General features: G+C 44.7%; 1 protein-coding gene across 2 annotated transcripts in view; it reads left to right on the forward strand.

The window, feature by feature from the left end:
* The window catches only part of RASGRF1 (Ras protein specific guanine nucleotide releasing factor 1), a 101,479-nt gene extending 95,944 nt beyond the window's left edge, over nucleotides 1-5,535 (forward strand). For both annotated transcript variants that reach the window (XM_088829589.1, XM_055417936.2), the window contains 2 exons: nucleotides 1,587-1,655; nucleotides 5,020-5,535. In XM_088829589.1, coding sequence (XP_088685715.1) covers nucleotides 1,587-1,655; nucleotides 5,020-5,112 — 162 coding nt within the window. In that variant the 3' untranslated portion in view covers nucleotides 5,113-5,535. The remainder of the gene's footprint in view (nucleotides 1-1,586; nucleotides 1,656-5,019) is intronic.
* Nucleotides 5,536-20,942: the final 15,407 nt, after the last annotated feature.

A 20,942-nucleotide genomic window follows, 5' to 3' on the forward strand; every position in this document is an offset into this window, starting at 1 on the left:
TTCCTCCTAAGGTTTTGTTTAATTGGTAAGATTTCTCTGTCGAGGGCAAGTTGGCAGCACTGCCCTAGTGGCAGGATGGGGAGACTTTGTGTGGTCCTGCACACCGCGGGCACATGGAAAGTGGCCTTTAGCTGTTGCTGGAGTTGAGGGGAGCTGCTTTAGGATGTTGGATAAGCTGGCACCACTGCTCAAGTGATGTGTTTCTCTCTCAATCACATGCTGTAATTTTTGTTGTTTTTCAGTCCTTAAGTCATGTCTGACTCTTTGTGACCCCATGGACTGCAGCACACCAGGCTTCCCTGTCCTTCACCATCTCCCAGAGTTCACTCAAACTCAAGTCCATTGAGTCAGTGGTGCTATCTAACCATCTCATCCTCTGCCACCCCCTTCTCTTCCTGCCCTCAATCTTTCCCAGCATCAGGGTCATCAGGATTTTTTGTTTTTAACAACAAAATCACTCATTTATTTTCACTACTCAAAGAAAATGATTGGTAATTTTCTGTTACTATATTGTCTGTGAGTCTTTAAAATAATTTTCATCATCGTTAGTGTGATCTGACTGAATATATGCTTTACATTTCAGAATATGCATCTTTTTATTGAAGTATAGTTGATTTACAATACTGTGATAGTTTCAGGTATATGACATAATGATTCAGTGTTTATTATAGATTATATGAATGGATAAAGAAGATGTGGTGGTGGTGGTGGTGGTGGTTTAATCACTAAGTCGTTTCTGCCTCTTGCAACCCCATGGACTGTAGCCCACCAGGCTCCTCTGTCCATCGAATTTTCAAGAATTCTGGAGTGGGTTGCCATTTCCTTCTCCAAAAGAAGATGTGGTGTGTATATGTGTATATATATATATATATGCACACACACACACTGAAATATTATTCAGCCTTAAAAAAGAATGGAGTTCTAAGAGGTACAAAATGTTATGTATAAAATAAGCTCTAAGGATATAGTGTACAACATGGGGAATATACCCAGTGTTTTATAATAGCTACAAATGGAGTGTAACCTTTAAACATTGTAAATCACTGTGCTGTGCACCTGTAACATATAACAATGTGCATTGCCTATACTTCAATAAATAAATACATTGAGTGAGTTTCTGCCATTTGCAGCAACGTGGATGGACCTTGAGGATATTGTGATCGGTGAAATAAGTCAGAGAAGGACAGATAGTCTGTGTTACCCCTTATAACCTGTAGATTTATCGATTCTTACCAAGGATCAGCCTTTGAGGCAGGTTGCTGGTGTAAGGAAAATCATGATGCTTCAGTAGCATCTCCCAGGAGGTAAATTAAGAGGCTGAGTTGATGGCTATTGATGTTCCTTCTGTTCTGCAGGGGGAGGGGTCCTGGGGTGGTACTAAGAGCAAATTGTTTCTAAAATTTGCCTTCCTGGGACTTCTGTGGTGGCCCATTGGCTAAGACTCCATGCCCCCAATGCAAGAGACACAGGTTTGATCCCTGGTCAGGGAACTAGATCCCACATGTGGCAACTAAGACATGTCGCAGCCAAATAAATAATAAATATAAGTTAAAATAAATATTTAAAATTCTCATTCTTTCCCGCAGATATCCCACATCATCCGAGAGATCCGCCAGTTTCAACAAACTGCCTACAAGATTGAGCACCAAGCAAAGGTGAGCTGGCAGCATTTGCAGTCACTTCTGATTTCTCACGAGTGCTGTGGCAGCACCCCTCTTCTTCCTGCCTCTTCCCCTCCCGCTCCAAACCCAAGCATTTTCTGCCTTGAATTCTCTGGGCCCCACTCTTCCAGGAAGCCCTCCTCCCTGTGTGCTGTCCCCTGACCCTCCACGAGTTCCCCCTCCTTCAGACAGAGCTTGTGGTCATCCCATAGCTCCCGTCTGATCTTTACCTGCCTCAGGATGGCTTAGAATCATGCTGGTCTCCTCGGAGGCAAGAGAGGACGTGTTTATCACATCTTTTCGAAATGCTCACCAGTTTCAAAATTCACAGCTAGAAAGGGCACCCAGCAGAAAGTCCCCCAGCCTCCAAGTAAGTTCCCCTCCCAACGCCAGTCGCATCACTCATTCTTTGTGTGTGTTTGCAAGCACAGCAAAACTTTTTTTTCACTCTGTTAGCAGACCACACACACGCACATATTTCTTTGAGGCTTCCCACATGGCTCAGTGGTAAAGAATCTGCTGGCCAGTGCAGGAGATGTAAGAGATTTGGGTTCAATCCCTGGGTTGGGAAGATCCCCTAGAGGAGGAAATGGCAACCCAGTCTAGTTTACTTGCCTGGGAAATCCCATGGACAGAGGAGTCTGGTGGGCTACAGTCCATGAGGTCACAAAGAGTCGGACACAACTGAACATGCATGCACTCCTTTGTGATAGACTTGCCCTGTCTCCTGCCAGGTTCCATGAACTCACTGTGTCTTATAGCTGATAGCCACAGGGAGAAGAGGAACCTTAATCAAGTGTGCCACTTTTTCCTTGTCATTCACTCATTCTTTCTGCTTATGGAACACTTACCAGATTCCAGGCACTGTATTAGGCCTTTGCCCCCTTCTTAATCTTGCCCTTCAGCTCCAATGTGCAACACAAATAAATGTTACTGCCCTTTAGATTTGCAGAAGGAAATGACAGCCCAATCCAGTATTCTTGCCTGGGAAATCCCTTGGACAGAAGAGCCTACAATCCATGGATCGCATGCCCTTCAGGCTCCTTCTGTTAACAACTTTGCAGTGGGGTGTTTGCTGCCAGTCTCAACAGAAGCAACACTTAGGGAAACAAATGCTCATGATGGAGAAAACTGACCAGTCTGCTGATTTCCAGAGTGTTTGGAAGGTTGAGATTTTGTGCTCTACAAAGAACTGTTCGTATGAAGCTACTAGCTAGATATAAAAGTCTGGTTCTGGGACTTCCCTGGTGGTCCAGTGGTTAAGACTCTGCCCTTCTACTTCAGGAGGCATGGGTTCAATCCCTGGTTGGGGTACTAAGATCCCACATGCTACATGGCATGGCCAAGAAATAAAAATAAGTAACTTTTTAAAAGACAGAAAAATATAAAAGTCTGGTCTATTTCCCATAGCTGTAAGATTGCCACATCTTTATCAGAGTTTGTCTAGACATGAAATCTGAGGTCATCTTCCTGGAGGTGCTGGTTGAGAGCCATGAATCAGACACAGTAACCTTTTCATCAGTGACTAATGGTCAGCATCCTAGACAACCGGGTCTGTCCCTCACAGTAGCAGAGGGTCAACTAGCAAAGAAGCTCACAAGGACTTGATTTTTCTCCAGCAGCTATCAGAAGGTTCCCAATTACATACTAAGAAATGTAACTGTTTTCTTCCTCCTGATCTAAGTGTCTGTGGAAAAACATGAACCAGCTCCAAACAACTGACAAGCCACTGAACCTTGGAAACGTGAAAGTGTTTAGTTGCTCAGTCCTGTCTGACTCTTTGGGACCCCATGGACTGTAGCCTGCCAGGCTGCTCTGTCCATGGAATTCTCCAGGCAAGAATACTGGAGTGGGTTGCCATTCTCTTCTCCAGTGGATCTTTCTGACCCAGGGATGGAACCCAGATCTCCCATGTTGCAGACAGATTCTTTACCATCTGAGCCACTGCTGAGCCTTGGAGAGATTCTTTATGAAGGGTGGGGGTCTGCCTGTGAGATGTAGGCTCTGACCTCTCATTGTACATTTAACACACAGGTGTCCAACAAAGCACTCGGGAGCTGGGTAAAGTGGGGCACATGGAGGAAGGAGAATAGTTTAATCCATGTGGTGACTCTCCCTGACTATCCACTCTGAGATTTTGCCCTGGAGTGAGCCTCGTGAGGGGAAGAACAGGGAGCCTCTTTCTTACACAGCCTCAACTTCCACGGTCAGCTCCTGGGGGATTCTCTCTCATGCTACATAATCCTGATATTTAAGAACATTTTTCCAACATATGGAAACACTGAAAAAACTGTCTCTGGAGTAGGAAATGGTAACCCACTCCAGTATTCTTGCCTACAGAATCCCATGGACAGAGGAGCCTGGCGGACTACAGTCCATAGGGTCACAAAGAGTCAGACACAACTGAAGCAGCTGAGCACACACGCACGAAGGAACTGTGAACACCCATACATCCACAGCCTAGATGCTGCAATTGACATTTTCGATGTATAGATATAGATATGAACGTGAAAGTTGCTCATTCATGTCCAACTCTTTGCGACCCCATGGACTATACAGTCCGTGGAATTCTCCAGGCCAGAATACTGGAGTAGGTAGCCATTCCCTTCTCCAGGGGAATCTTCCCAGGTCTCCCACATTGCAGGCGGATTCTTTACCAGCTGAGCCACCAGGGAAGTCTACAGATAGAGATGATTGTGTTTTGAAATACCTATTTTTTTGGCTGTACCAGGTTTTTGTTTCACCATGAAGGATCTTTAGCAAGCAGCAGCACTTGGACTCTTAGTTGCAGCATGTAGGGTTCTAGTTCCCCAACCGGGATGGAACCCTGGCCCCTTGCATTGGGGGTGTGAAGTCTTAGCCACTGGACCACCAGGCAAGTCCCATAGGTATAGACGATTTTTTGATATGAGCCTAAAATATGTCTTCTAACGCATAGGAATGATGGTCCAGAGTAATTTTGACCGTATGTGATTTTCTATTACTATGAAGACAAAAAATTAAGACAATACTAAAAAATTGTATTAAAGATACAACAGGGACTTCAATGGTGGTCCAGTGGTTAACAGTCTGCCTTCCAGTGCAGGGGACACAGGTTCAATCCTGGTTGACGAATTAAGATCCCACATGCCTTGCAGTGCGGCCAAAACATAATAATAATAAAGAAGCAAAATCATAAACATTAAAAAAAGACACATTGTTTTTAATGCCTCTTTGCCTCATGTGCAAGCCTGATGCCCCCTCTCTCCGTGATGCTGCCTGATTCCTGGGAGACACTCGGTGGCCACCTGAGTGGTCTCATAGTATATTATGAAGATCGCATCAGCTTGCATTCCTTCTTCTCTTTTCCTTTTCTCAGGTAACCCAGTATTTACTGGACCAATCTTTTGTAATGGATGAAGAAAGCCTCTACGAGTCTTCTCTCCGAATAGAACCAAAACTCCCCACCTGAAGCCGGTACCCAGCCCAGATCCAGCCGCTCCCATGGACACGTGCTATATGATACTGTACATAGTCTTTTGGTTTCTCTGGGTTTTCTTCTTTAGTATGTGCTTCTCCAAGAATACAAATCCGTTCTTGTTCTTAGATTCCCATAGAACCAGAATATGAATTTCTGCACCGTTTAAGACTTTGTCTGCCCTCCCCAGCCATCGTCTCCTGCAGTGCCTGGTTCTTTTCATCAACCGTCCCCTCAGTCTGTCCTTCACGGCCCCTTACTCGTCTCCGAAGGGAAAACAGACCCCGCGCATACACGACTCTTAGGCACCTGTCCTGCTTCTGTCCGTCCCCAGCCCAGGCCCCTGGGCTGAGTTGGCCAGGCAACATCCTCCGGCATGTTCCACATAGTTGTGATAACTGGGTTGGGGGTGGGGGGTGGGGGGAGGCGGGAGGGGGAACCATACCCCGGAGTCTGGTCATCGACAAATCTTCCTGCTGATGGTGACGCCGATTTCCAGAGCAGCTTTTCCAGCCCAAATCGCAGGTCTCCAAACTCCGCACCTCCCAGTGACCCGGAGGGCACAGGGTCCTGTCCGCTGAGAACCACGCCCCGCGATAGCCCTCGAGGCCGCCGCCTCGGCGCCGTGCCTCTCCTGGCTCTGGAAACAGCACCAGGGGGCATGACCATAGGTCTCTGTAACCCTGGACAAGGCCCCAGAACTTCCCGAGGAAAACAGAATCACAACACCAAGTCGTGTCGACTTTGCCAAAGGCGGTCAGCATCCACTGCAAGTCGAGAACACGTGAAAAATGTCACTTTTCCTCTTTGAGCCGCCTAATGGTCACTACAAAGCTTACGTTGAGATGCTCCCAGTCTGTATGCCTTGTGAAAAATAGTACCACACTGTAGATTTAGGAACTCAATAACCAAGTGTTTTTATTGCATATACTGTAGTCCTGTCTAAATGCCTTCTAGCAGGAATATAGTACTGTAGTGCTTATTCTGTGAATACTACCATCTATTTTTTACATTGTACAGTATAGAAAACACAGGTCAACTCTGAAGTGGCAGGCATGCTCCACTCCGACAAACAGACAACTTTTGCTGTAAGCAATACCTAGTGGTATGAGAATTCTATTTCAAGTCCTATAATATTTCAACTTACAGCTTGTTTGGAAAACAATTTCCATTTTTGTAAAAATATATGTTTCCTGATTACCTCTTGCTAATAAATCTATTCTATCTCAGGGTGAACGGTGGAATTTTGATGGGTTTCATTTATTCACTCGAGGAATGTTTGATGAACACTTGGTCCTTCTCAGGCTCTGGACTCAGACCAGAGGTCTGGAGTGGTCAGGGAACCTACTCCTGCTTTTTAGGGGAACTCAGTCTGATGTCAAACAGCATGAATTCGAGCAAACTCTGGGGGATAGTGGAAGACAAGAGGAGCCTGGTGTGCTACAATCCATGGGGTTGCAAAGAGTCAAACACAACTAAGCAACTGAAAAACAACAACATAGTCTGATGAGGGAGACGGTTGCAGTTTTCTATTGTAGCAGGAACAAATAGCTCCAAAACTTAGTGGCTGAAAGAAAACAGTTTTGCACAATTCTGTGGGTTGTCTGGGTCCAGCTGGTGGTCCTTGCTTGGGGTCCCTTGTGAGGTGAGGATCTTAGTTCCCTGACCAGAGATGGAATCCACACCCCCTGCATCGGCTGCTGGGGAAGGAGTGTCTGAAGAGGTGGGTTGTAGTTGTCTCAGGAGTATGGCCATACCACCCAGACGCACCCACCACCCACCAGGAATTTACATCTAGCCTCTGGGTATGCATACCTCGGTAACTATAAGCCTGCCCTGATCCTGACTTCCTAGAGCTCATGACCTGGCTGAAGAGAAGAAACACAAAGCAGATAACCCTCATGTTCCTAACTGCAGCTCACATCTCCTCCAGGCTCCTCAAAACAAAATACCTAGAGGGCGTCCCAGGTGGCTCAGTGGAAAAGAATTTGCCTGCCAATGCAGGAGATGCAGGTTCGATCCCTGATCTGGGAAGACCCCACATGCCATGGGGCAACTAATCCCGTGCGCCACAACTACCTGTGCTATAAAGACTGGCAGCTGCAACTCCTGAAGCCCACGCTCCCTAGAGCCTATGCTCTGCAACAAGAGAAGCCAGTGCAATGAGAAACCCACATATCACAGCTGGAGAATAGCCACCGCTTGCAGCAACAAAGACTCAGTGCAGCCAAATAAATAAATAAATAAACAAACTACATAGAAACTGCCACCACCTGGTGCCCAAGGCCCCCCTCACTCTACTGGGCCAACCTGACTTCATCAACTCCCCCACTGACCTTGGGTCTCCTTAGCACCCCTCCCTGTGGTACAAGCTAGAAACCCAGAGGTCACTCTCTCACTTTAAAGGGTCACCTGATCCGGGCAATGTTAACCCCTAACTACCTCTCCACACTGGCCACAGCTCTTCGTCGCCTCTGCCACTACCTTGGATGAGCAGTTCCCTATTTTTTTTATCTAAGAGACCCCACTATACTTGCGAAAACTATCAAGGACCCCTCCCAGAAGAAGACCACTTAAGTGGGTTACATCAGTAGGTATAACTGTATTACTGGTTATTTTATTTGAAAAACTTCAGGAAAGTTTTTAAATAATTATTTATTAATTCATTTAAAAATAGCAGTTACACCAGCAATCCCACTTGTGGGTATTTGCCCAAAAGAACTGAAAACAAGGTCTCAAAGACATAACTATACACTCATTTTCATAATAACTTATTCACAATAACTGAAAGGTATAACCAATCCAAGTGTCCATCAACAGATGAATAAACAACCAGTGGTAAACAAACAACGGAATGGGATTCAACCTTTAAAAGGAAAGAAATTCTAGACCTTCCCTGGTGGTCCAGTGGTTAAGACTCTGAGTTTGCAATGCAGGGGGTTCAGTTAGTTCAATTCCTGGTTGGGAAACTAAGATCCCACATGCCGCACCTTGTGCCCTCCCAAAAACAAAATTAAAAATGAATAAAAGGACACAAACTATTGTTGTAGAATCTGGAGTCACAAAACACACCTCAGAGGACACTCAAGACAATGAAGAACAGTTTATTACGCCAGCAGGTCCAAGGGGAATCGGTTCCCAACAAGGCCTATGGTGATTTCGGAGGACTCGGTTATATACCCTCTGCTACATGACTGGTTAAACGTTAGTAATTAGTTTTACAACATACAGGCATGGAAGAATTAACACAACATGCAGTTGCAGACACTATCATTAATCTGAGACAACCTGACCCTTACTTCCAATTGTTGTTTGCCACCTGTGAGAAAGGGGTTTCCTGGTTTTTCTTTAACGATGGTTAACAGGGTTCAGCCCCAGTTCACATCCTGCCTTAAGTCTTCAAGATGGAATCCCTCTTGCCCTCCTCCCAGTGACCCCAACACAACCACTTGGATAAAGCTTGAAGACATTATGCTAAGTGAAATAAACCAATCACAAAAAGGTAAACACTGTACAATTCCACTATATGAGGTCCCTAGAGCAGTCAAATTCATAGAGACAGAAAATAGAATGGTGGTTACTAGCATTTTGTTGTTGTTGAAATTTTTAATATTTAAAAAAAGACATTTACTATTTGATAATTCTCTTCCAGTAATTTTTAACCATTCAGATGTATTTCGTGGGAATATTTATTCACATAATTTTCCTTAATACAATTCTTCCTACACAAGACTGAATTTAAAAGTCTCTGTAACATTTTCAATTACAGCAATAACACTTTAATAAATTATAAATTAACAGAATCATGTTTGCTTTAAAAAAGATCATTTATCAAATGTTAAATTGCACAAAGGCAAAAACATGGCTCATTCATCCACTTCTGCTCAGCACCAAGACTCGCATGTCGTGATATTCTGCACAGAATGTTTGTTGAGTGAATGAACCACATCTTCACTCTTCAGATTGTGAACCCTAAACCAGCAACACTAGCATTGCCTGGGAATCTGGTAGAAAAGCAGGATCACCCCACCTCAGACTTCTTGAACCTGAATCTGAACAAGCTCCCCAAGTGATATGTGAGCACGTGACCATTTTAGAAACACTGGATTTGACCAAGTACATGTCATTCCAGCCCCTGGATAAATCCATACACTACCTCTCCAATTGCACCACCCTCTATGCCAGTTAGACCAAACTACTGACTGCTCTCATAATCAATTTTTTGTTTTTATGTCAGTCAATTCCACCTTTCTTTAAATGTCCTTCTCGGAAGCCTTTACCTATTTTCTCCAATCAGGGGATTCATCTGTACCCATCTCAGGTTGATCTCTGCCTCACGTCAAGGACCTGTGTCACTTCCCTCCTGTGAGATTCCACATGGTCTGGGTGGTCTGACTCAGCCCGTGTCTTCTGCAGCTCCCAGTACCACACCTAGCCCGTGAGAGATGCTCTTGTCAGGTCTGATTCAGAGTGGGGCTGCCAGGAAAAGGAAGTGAAAGGAAAAATAAAGTAATCCTCATCAAAATTAAAAACTGTTGTGCATCAAAGAACATTCTCAAGAAAGTTAAAAGACCACATACAGAATGAAAGAGACTCTTTCTGCAAATCATATATTGGGTAAGAGTTTAATATCCAGAATATATAAAGAACTCTAACAACTCAAAAGCAAAAAGACAACAAACCAATTTAAAAAATGGTCAAAGATGGGACTTCCCTACGGTCCAGTGGCTGACACTCCTAATGCAGGCGGCCCAGGTTTGATCCCTGGTCAGGACACTAGATCCCACATGCTGTAACTAAGACCTGGCCCAGTGAAATAGGTAAATCGGTGGGGGTTTTTCTTTTTTGCTTCGAGTGGACAAAGAACTTGCATAGACATTTCTCCAAAGAAGATATGCAAATGGCCTATAGGCACATGAAAAGATGTTAAACAACATTGGTCATTCAGTTCAGTTCAGTCGCTCAGTCGTATCCGATTCTATGTGACCCCATGGACTGCAGTACACCAGGCTTCCGTGGTCCATCACCAACTCCCAGAGTTTACTCAAATTCATGTCCATCAAGTAGGTGATGCCATCCAACCATCTCATCCTCTGTCATCCCCTTCTCCTGCCTTCAATCTTTCCAGCATAGAGTCTTTTCCATTGAGGCAGTTCGCATCAGGTGGCCAAAGTATTGGAGCTTCAGCGTCCTTCCAATGAATACTCTACTCAGGATTGATTTCCTTTAGGATGGACTGGTTGGATCTCCTTGAAGTCCAAGGGACTCACAAGAGTCTTCTCCAACACCACAGTTCAAAAGCATCAATTCTTCAATGATCAGTTTCTTTATAGTCCAACTCTCACATCCATACATGACTACTGGAAAAACCATAGCTTTGACTAGATGGACCTTTGTTGGCAAAGTAATGTCTCTGCTTTTTAATATGCTGTATAGGTTGGTCATAGCTTTTCTCCCAAGGAACAAGAATCTTTTAATTTCATGGCTGCAGTCACCATCTGCAGTGATTTTGGAGCCCCCAAAAATAAAGTCTGTCACTGTTTCCATTGTTTCCCCGTCTATTTGCCATGAAGTGATTGGACCGGATGCCGTGATCTTGGTTTTCTGAATGCTGAGTTTTAAGCCAACTTTTTCACTCTCCTCTTTCACTTTCATCAAGAGGCTCTTTAGTTCTCCTTTGCTTTCTGCCATAAGGGTGGTGTCATCTGCATATCTGAGGTTATTGATAGTTCTCCCAGAAATCTTGATTCCAGCTTGTATTTCAGCATTTCTCATGATGTACTCTACATATAAGTTAAATAAGCAGGATGACAATATACAGCCTTGATACACTCCTTTTCTAATTTAGAACCAGTCTGTTGTTCCATGTCCAGTTCTAACTGTTGTTTCTTGACTGAATACAGATTTCTCAGGAGGCAGGTCAGGTGGTCTGTTGTTCCTATCTCTTTAAGAATTTTCCATAGTTTGCTGTGGTCCACACAGTCAGAGTCAATAAAGCAGAAGGGGTAGTCAATAAAGCAGAAGTAGATGTTTTTCTGGAACTCTCATGCTTTATTGATGATCCAGCGCATGTTGGCAATTTGATCTCTGGTTCCTCTGCCTTTTCTAAATCCAGCTTAAACATCTGGAAGTTCACGGTTCATGTACTGTTGAAACCTGGCTTGGAGGATTTTGAGCATTACTTTGCTAGCATGTGAAATGAGTGCAATTATGCAGTAGTTTGAGCATTCTTTGGCATTGCCCTTCTTTGGGATTTGGAGAAGGAAATGGCAACCCACTCCAGTATTCTTGCCTGGAGAATCCCATGGATGGAGGAGCCTGGTGGGCTACAGTCCATGGGGTCGCAAAGAGTCGGACACGACTGAGCGACTTCACTTCACTTCACTTCACTTCTTTGGGATTGGATTGAAAACTGACCTTTTCCAGTCCTGTGGCCACTGCTGAGTTTTCCAAATTTACTGGCATATTGAGTGCAGCACTTTAACAACATCATCTTTTAGGATTGGAAGTAGCTCAACTGGAATTCTATCACCTCTACTAGCTTTGTTTGTCATGATGCTTTCTATGGCCCACTTGACTTCGCATTCCAGGATGTCTGGCTCTAGGTGAGTGATCACACCATTGTGGTTATCTGGGTAGTGAAGATCTTTTTGGTATAGTTTTCCTGTGTATTCTTGCCACCTCTTCTTAATATCTTCTGTTTCTGTTAGGCCCATACCATTTCTGTCCTTTATTGTGCCCGTCTTTGCATGAAATATTCCCTTGGTATCTATAATTTTCTTGAAGAGATCTCTAGTCTTTCCCATTCTATTGTTTTCCTCTGTTCCTTTGCATTGATCACTTAGGAAGGCTTTCTTATATCTCCTTGCTATTCTTTGAAACTCTGCATTCAAATGTGTATATGGATGCAATCTCAAAAACAACAGAATGGTCTCTGTTTGTTTCCAAGGCAAACCATTCAATATCACAGTAATCCAAGTCTGTGACCTGACCAGTAATGCTGAAGGAGCTGAAGTTGAACAGTTCTATGAAGACCTATAAGACCTTCTAGAACTAACAACCAAAAAACATGTCCTTTTCACCATAGGGGACAGAAATGCAAAAGTAGGAAGTCAAGAGATACCTGAAATAACAAGCAAATTTGGCCTTGGAGTACAAATTGAAGTAGGGCAAAGGCTAAGAGTTTTGCCAAGAGAATGCACTGGTCATAGAAAACACCCTCTTCCAACAACACAAGAGAAGACTCTACACATGGACATCACCAGGTGGTCAACACTGAAATCAGATTGAGTATATTCTTTGCAGCCAAAGATGGAGAAGCTCTATACAGTCAGCAAAAACAAGACCGGGAGCTGACTGTGGCTCAGGTCATGAACTCATTGCCAAATTCAGACTTAAATTGAAAAAAGTAGAAAAATCCACTAGACCATTCAGGTATGACCTAAATCAAATCCCTTATGATTATACAGTGGAAGTGACAAATAGATTCAAGGGATTAGATCTGATAGAGTACCTGAAGAACTATGGATGGAGGTTCATGACATTGTACAGAAGGCAGTTATCAAGAGCGTCCCCAAGAAAAAGATATGCAAAAAGACAAAACGGTTGTCTGAGGAGGCCTTACAAATAGCTGAGAAAATAAGCAATGCGAAAGGCAAAAGAGAAAAGGAAAGATATACGTTGGTCATTGAGTGAGTGAGTGAGTGAAAGTCGCTCAGTTCTGTCCGACTCTTTGTGACCCCATGGACTATATAGTCCATGGTATTCACCAGGCCAGAATACTGGAGTGGATAGCCTTTCCCTTCTCCAGGGGGTATTCCCAACCCAGGGATCAAACCCAGGTCTCCCACATTGCAGGTGGATTCTTTACCAGCTGAGCCACAAGGGAAGCCCACGTTGGTCATTAAAGAGATGCAAATCCAAACCACAATGAGATACTATTTCACACCCACTAAGATGGTGATGATAAAAAACAAAACAGAAAATAACAATTCTCTGAAAGAGAAATAGGAATCTTCATACATTGTTGGTGGGATGTAAAATGGTGCAGCCACTCAGTCACTGTGGAAAACAGTCTGGCATTTCCTCAAAAAGTTAAACATAGAATTAGTGGATTATATTGTAATTCTATGTTTAACTTTTTGAGGAAATGCCAGACTGTTTTCCACAGTGACTGAGTGGCTGCACCCACTGGAGAAGGCAATGGCAAGCCACTCCAGTACTCTTGCCTAGAAAATCCCATGGACGGAGGAGCCTGGTGGGCTGCAGTCCATGGGGTCGCTACGAGTCAGACATGACTGAATGACTTCACTTTCACTTTTCACTTTCACACATTGGAGAAGGAAATGGCAACCCACTCCAGTGTTCTTGCCTGGAGAATCCCAGGGACGGGGGAGCCTGGTGGGCTACCGTCTATGGGGTCACACAGAGTCGGACACGACTGAAGTGACTTAGCAGCAGTAGCAGCAGCAGTGTATACCCAAGAGAAATAAAAACGTATATTCACTCAGAAACTTGTACGTGAATGTTTACAGCAGCATTATTCAAAATAGCCAAAAGGTAAAAACAACCCAAATATCCATCAACAAATAAATGGATAAACAAGACATGGCACATATACCATGGAATATTATTCAGCTTTTAAAAGGAGCAAAATGTTGATGCATTCCATAAGTTGGATGAACCTTGAAAACATTATGCTACATTATAGAATCCAGACACTAAAGATCACAAAGTGCATGATTTTTTTCATATAAAATGTTCACAACAGGCAAATTCATAGAGACAGAAAGTGATTAATGGTTGCCAAGGGGTTGGGGATAGAGGGAAGAAGTGTGTTTACTTAAAGGACATGGGCTGTTCTTTGACAGAGGGTTTTTTAAAAGTTTTGAAACTAGAGAGAGGTAGTGCTTGCACAATGCTGTGAAGGCACTAAAGGCCGTTGAATTCTATACTTTAAAATGGTTAATTCATGGGATTTCCCTTGCCATCCAGTGATTAAGACTCCATGCTTCCACTGCATGGAGCATGGGTTCAATCCCTGTTCGTAGAACTAAGATCCCACATGCTGCACAGTGCAACCAAAAAAATTGAAAAAAATACAAATAAATAAAACAGTCAATTCGTGTTATGTGAAATTTACCTCAAAAAGAGAGAGAGGAAGAACTGACTGCAGTTGTTCAGTTTCTCAGTCAGGTCCGACTCTGCGACTCCATGGACTACAGCACACCAGGCCTCCCTGTCCTTCACCATCTCCCAGAATTTGCCCAAGTTCAGTGCTCACTAAATAGTACTCCTGATGTGAAATTATATCAGTTATTGTATCAGAAATTATATCAGTTATTGTATCAGAAATTATATCAGTTAATGGGAGAGCTCTGAACTGTATGCTTTAAAATGGTGAATTATATATACTACATAGATTTCACTTCATTTGAAAAAAAAAACAGTAAGAAATAAAACAGGGCAAGGGGCTGGTCAGAGAGAGCGTCTTACTTCTCCCAAGTGTCCCAAACTGGGCCTTGAAGGACTAGAAACCCCAAGTTTTCTGGCTGAGAGAAGAGTGGGGCATGAGTGTCTCTGATGAGGGACTGCCTGAGTGATGGCTGAACAAGTCTGGTGAGATGCCCAGGAAGAGGGCAGGGGGCAGGTGGGGGCCCTGCCGGGATCCCAGAGCAGCTGGCCGGGGAGTCATGCAGGGCCTGATGGTGAAGTGGCCCAGCCTGATTCTATTTTCAGTCCATCAGCCCCTTATCAGCACTTATCACACATATGCCGTAACGTATGTTTACTGTATAATTACTGCCCACACTCAGATCAAGTGACTCCCAGGAACAGTCAGGGTCCACTTCTCATTCCTGGGAGGGGAAGTCAGTCCTGCTCACACAGCACAGGGTCCAGGCAAACCGGCTGCTCCTCTTCCAGATCTAGAGCCTCCCAGCGACCCCTCCAAGCTTCGTGCCCACCCATAAACTCCCTACACCCATTCTTGTTACTCCCCAGGGGTCTCACGCAACAATCCTAAAGGAAACCAATCCTGAATATTCATTGGAAGGACTGATGCTGAAGCTGAAGCTCCAGTACTTTGGCCTCCTGATGCAAAGAGCCGATTCATTAGAAAAAACCCAATGCTGAGAAAGAATAAAGACAGGAAGAGAAGGGGGCGACAGAGGATGAGATGGTTGGATGGCATTACTGACTCAGTGGACATGAGTTTGAGACTCCGGGAGATTGTTAAGGACTGGGAACCCTGGCGTGCTGCAGTCCATGCGGTCACAGGGAGTTGGACACGACTGAGAGACTGAACAACAATGTCTCTCACAGCTGCTGGAAGCCTCATCAGGAGAGGAGCATAGAATCTTCAAGCCTCTCAGCCAGGACCCGAAGCCCCTCAAATACCACCATTAATGCCACCAGCGTTTTATCATCTGACTCAGAATAAATAACAATGACTACTGCTGCTACCACCTCTGTCCACCCCGCAGCGTGTCTGGCTCTGTTTTTGAGCATGAACTCCCAGGTGTTTTCACCTCCATTTCACAGAGGAGGACAAGACACAGGAACCCTGATTTTCAAAATATTTAACTGCCATGAATTATGGCATGAGTACTGACCACCAATACTAGCGGCCAAGAGGGTGCAAACTGGCTGAAAATCAACCAATTCTGCAGGGCACCCTCCAAAGTCGTACAGGCTAAAGCATCACATTGGGGATATAGCTGATGAATTCAGGAGCTGGGGAACAGAAAGTTTATACAGAGGCGGGAGGAAGGGGTTGGAGGTTGGGCTGAGCCAGGACAAGGAGCTCAGCTATGGACTGGTGTAAGGAGTGCAGTGGAGCTGGACACTCAAGCAGAATAGGGATATATCAAAGAAGGTCTTAAGGGAAAACAAAAGAGCGCAGACCATGACAATTTGACATGATCTGGACTCCAGCCCCCAAGTGCCAGGGGCAGGAGTGAAGCCAACTAAACAAGGATAAGTGTACACCACACAGAAGTGGCTTACAAAAAAGTCCAGAAACTAGTGCTCCCTCACAGGGCCAGGACAAGGGTGAAAGAAGTGAGACATACACCCCAGATGCAAAATCTAGGATGTGCATGCTCAGTCGTTAAGTCTTGTCCGATTCTTACAACCCTGTGGACGGTAGCCTACCAGGCTTCTCTGTCCATGGGATTCTCCAGATTAGAATACTGGAGTGGGTAGCCATTTCCTTCTCCAGGGGATCTTCCCCACCCAGGGATTGAACCTGCATCTCCTGCATTGGCAGGCAGATTCTTTTCCACTGAACAAGCAGGGAAACCCACAAATTTTAAGGGAATGTCAGAAAACTCAGTCATCAAGATACATAATATTTTAATACAATATTATAAAATAACAAATTAATGCAAAAATCTTTGATGGGTAACATGCTGCTGCTGCTGCTGCTGCTGCTGCTAAGTCACTTCAGTCGTGTCCGACTCTGTGTGACCCCTAGAGAAAAGGAAAGGCTATCCACTCTAGTATTCTGACCTGGAGAATTCCATGAACTGTATAGTCCATGGGGTCACAAAGAGTCAGACACGACTGAGTGACTTTCACTTTCACTTTCATTAAGTGAATCAGCTGCACAGCAGAAATTAACACCACATTGTAAATCAACTATTCAATAAAAATTTTTTTAAAAACCAATGGAACTAGCAAGCGGTGCAAGTTCACATTACAATCCAATCGAAGTTGCTCTTTGATGCAGAATTACACACTTCCTGCATTCATTACCTTTCTCACTCTACAAATTCTCTGGTCACTCATTTCTCTATCCATTGATCCATCCTTCCACTCCTCCATCCATCTACCCACCCACCCATCCATCCATTCATCCACCCATCCATCCATTCATCCTTGTTTCTAACCAAGCATCCATTTAGTCATTCAACCATAAAGCCATTTCCCCATATATCCATCCATCTATCCTTTCATCCTTTTATGCATCCCTATAGACCATCACTTTGGCCACCTCATGCAACGAGTTGACTCACTGGAAAAGACTCTGATGCTGGGAGGGATTGGGGTCGGGAGGAGACGGGGACGACAGAGAATGAGATGGCTGGATGGCATCACCGACTCGATGGACATGAGTTTGAGTGAACTCCAGGAGTTGGTGATGGACAGGGAGGCCTGGAGTGTTGTGATTCATGGGGTTGCAGAGTCGGACACGACTGAACTGAACTGAACTGAACTGATAGACCATCATCCACCCAAACCACTTAATCAACCCTCTGCTTACCTACTATGCAAAATCAGCATGTGGGTGTGAAAAGAGCCCCATCACTTACCAGCACACCTACTTAACTCTACAAATCTAATTTCTTCATCTAGAAAGTGGGTGTGTGTCTTCACAAAGAACCTTCATAGTGTTGTTATGAGCATGAAAGAACAAGATCCAAGTACATGGTAGTCATTATATTATTATGGCAATTATTATTATTGTAAGATGCTAGAGACAGAAAGAAATAAATCTGGTGAGGGGCCCAGTTTCCCAGCCAAGATGTTTACTCTGATGTGCGATCTGGAAAACCAGTTAAAACCATAAGCAATAATTGTGGAAGCCGTAAAATTCTGAGGGGATGAAAGGAGGGACCAGCAGATTTGGTTTAAAGAAAAAGGACAAATGAAGGTGGGCTGAGCAGTGATCCCTAGAACAGTAAGCAGGAGGCAGTCTTTTTTTTTTTTTTTTGGCCCCACCATGTGACATACGGGATCTTAGTCCCCTGATTAGGGATTGAACCCATGTCCCCTGCCATGGCAGGCAGATTCTTTACCACTGAGCCACCTGGGAAGCCCAAGATGCCCACTTTGTGGAGAACTCTGGATTCAGATGGCCAGGAGTTCAAACCCCAGCACTCTTAGGTATTAGCTGTGGGGCCATAGCTACTTAAATGCCTCTGTCACCTCATCTGTATCTTGGGAGGGGAAACAGGAAGAATTAAGAAAGCTTATTCACATAGAGTACGCACACTGAGTCTAACACATCCCTAAAGGAGGTTGTTGAAAAAAAACTTATGCGACATGAGAGTTGGAAGTTAAGCTTTATTTGGGTCACAATGAGGACTGCAGCCTGAGAGAGCACCTCAGAGCTCTGAGAAACTGCTCCAAGGAGGCGGGGAGGGAGCCAGGTTATACAGAAGTTTTGCAACAAAGGGCAGATAATCAGAAGTCAAAAGGAAAGAAAAACCAGATATTCCAAGTTAAGGAATTAAGCAGTTTTCCATGTATGGGGAGATGCAAGAGTCTGGGCTCACTGAAACTGTCCTTTGATGTGCATCTCAGCTGTCTGGGGCCAGTATCCTGTGTTTGAACATCCTCAGTTTCCCAGGGCTGCAGTTTGATGGCTTCGAGATGGCACATGTTCTTTCCTTCCTGAGTTTCCCAAGCCTCACCAGCTTACACCAGATTGTGATATCCTTTGTTTACTGATAAGGCAGGAAATATTTCTTTTCTCAAGGTATTGACTCCTGGATGTGAAGGATGAGACCTACTGTCCCCTCTCAGACTGCCCACACTCCAGAAATGCAGCAAATTAGCACCGGAGCCTGAGACCACACACACCCAGCCCTCTGTCCCCAGAGGCACCAGTCAGCCTGGGCATGTCACCTGCTGTACTAGTTTCCGATTGCTGTGCACGAGATCACCACAAATGTAGGCACTTAAAACAATGCAAATTTATGACCTCACATGTAGAGAAGTCCACGCTGTCAACTACAAATTGGCACTTGCCATCCACTTCTACAAGGATTAAATCATGTGCTTCTGTAGCTGCTGACCTTCCACACCCCCGGGAAGGCATTCAGGGTGGAGAGCAGGAATGAGGCACACTGTACTTGGGGGTGGAGGGTGGAAACTGGCAGGACAGGTCTTTAGATAGTTAAATATTCTTGGAAGCCATTTTGATAAGCTCAATTCTTGTGTCCCCTCATATCTAGAAAAGCAGTAAATTCCTTCATGGTGATATCTGCTCCCCATGACTAGCAGAAACCTTCTGCAAAAAAATATATGTTTGATTGCACATATTCCCCCTTCCCCAAAATCATGTCTATACTGATCTTCCCCCTGCTGCCTCTTTGGAGCAGTTTCTCAGAGCTATCTGAGGTGCTGACTCCCAGACCCCAATTAAACTTAACTCACAATTCTCATATTGTGCTTTTTTTTTTTTAAGTCAACCATGTGACTTTGGCCAGTTCCTCTCCAGGTCTCACACAGCCAAAAACAACAGGTCGGTGAGGCTGCCTTCTTTTCCAGTGGGGGTGATAGAGATGAATCTGATTCCAAGTTTATTCAGGCCATTGGCAGAATTCAGCTCCACGTGATTGCTGGATCAAGGTCTCCATTTCCTTACTGGTTGTGCATTGGGGTCTTTCTCAGCTCCTAAAGGCCAATCACCTTCATTGACTCATGGCCCCCATCAAAGTCAGCAATGGCAGGGACAGTCTTTCTTTCATTTCTTTAATAATTTAATTTAAATTTATTTTTAATGGGAGGATAATCGTTTTACAATATTGTGTTAGCTTCTGCCATACATCAACATGAATCAGTCATAGGTATGTGTATGTCCCCTCCATCTTGAACTTCTCTCCCACCTCCCAACCCTTCCCACTTCTCCAGGTTATCACAGAAGAGTCTTTTTCATGGTTCGAAGTTCTCTGACCTCCCCCTGCCTCCATCCTCTGACCCTTCTGCTTTCTTCTGCTGCTTGGAAGGACCCCCATGATTACATCAGGGCTCTTCAGCTAATCCAGGATAATCTTTCAAAGTAGGCTGATTAGAAGCCTTCATTCCACCTGCAAAGTCCCTTCCCAGCTCTGTGTAGATCATGTTTGATCAAATAACCAAGGCATGGAAACTAGAATTCTGCCTGCCACCCCTGGCTCAGGGCTCTGTTACCAGCAGCAGTCCTCAACCTCCCTCTGTAGGAGTGCAGAGGACCAGGACTGTAGAGAAGCCCTCGCAGAGATGATGTCCAGCCGGAGCCAGAGGAGCCGATGAACTCACCATGCAAGCGGGTGCAGGCAGTGAAGGACAGAGACAGAACCCAAAACTGAGCCCACATCTGCGTGAGTCACTCTTACAGCGCCATGCTTGGGGCCAGTGTTTCACCTGTAACTAAAGTGTACGGATGCAACAGTTGGTCCACAAAAAGGCTGAAGAATTGATGCTTTTGGACTGTGGTGCTGGAGAAGACTCTTGAGAATCCCTTGGACAGCAAGGAGATCAAACCAGTCAATCCTAAAGGAAATCAACCCTGATATTCACTGGAAGGACTGATGCTGAAGCTGAAACTCCAATACTTTGGCTACCTGATGCAAGAAACCAACTCATTGGAAAAGACCCTGATGTTGGGAAAGACTGAGGGCAGGGGGAAAAGGGAGCGACAGAGGATGAGATGGTTGGTGGCATCACCCACTCAATGGACAGGAGTTTGAGCAAACCCCAGGGGGAGTGAAGGACAGGGAAGCCTGGTATGCTGCAGCCCATGGGGTTGCAAAGAATTAGACATGACTTAGTGACTGAACACACACACAAAGTGTAAACCTGTATTTAAGCACTGTGGAAGGCAACACACCTACCCCAGTTTCACAGAGGAGGAATCTGAAACCGCATGTGAGAGAACTACCAGCTTAGGTCATACAGTGAGTGTATGACAGGACTAGAACCAAACATTACTCTAAAACTGATCAGGCCAGTGCCGTTCATGTATCGGGCCTTCCTGAATGATCCACCAAGGAGGGTCACTGGGGACCCAGCACAGGGAACAAGTTTGGGGTCTGAGGTCTAATATTAAGGCCCTC

Source organism: Moschus berezovskii, chromosome 21 (assembly GCF_049115385.1).
Source record: "Moschus berezovskii isolate FMDL1 chromosome 21, NW_MosBer_1.0, whole genome shotgun sequence".
NCBI lineage: Eukaryota > Metazoa > Chordata > Mammalia > Artiodactyla > Moschidae > Moschus > Moschus berezovskii.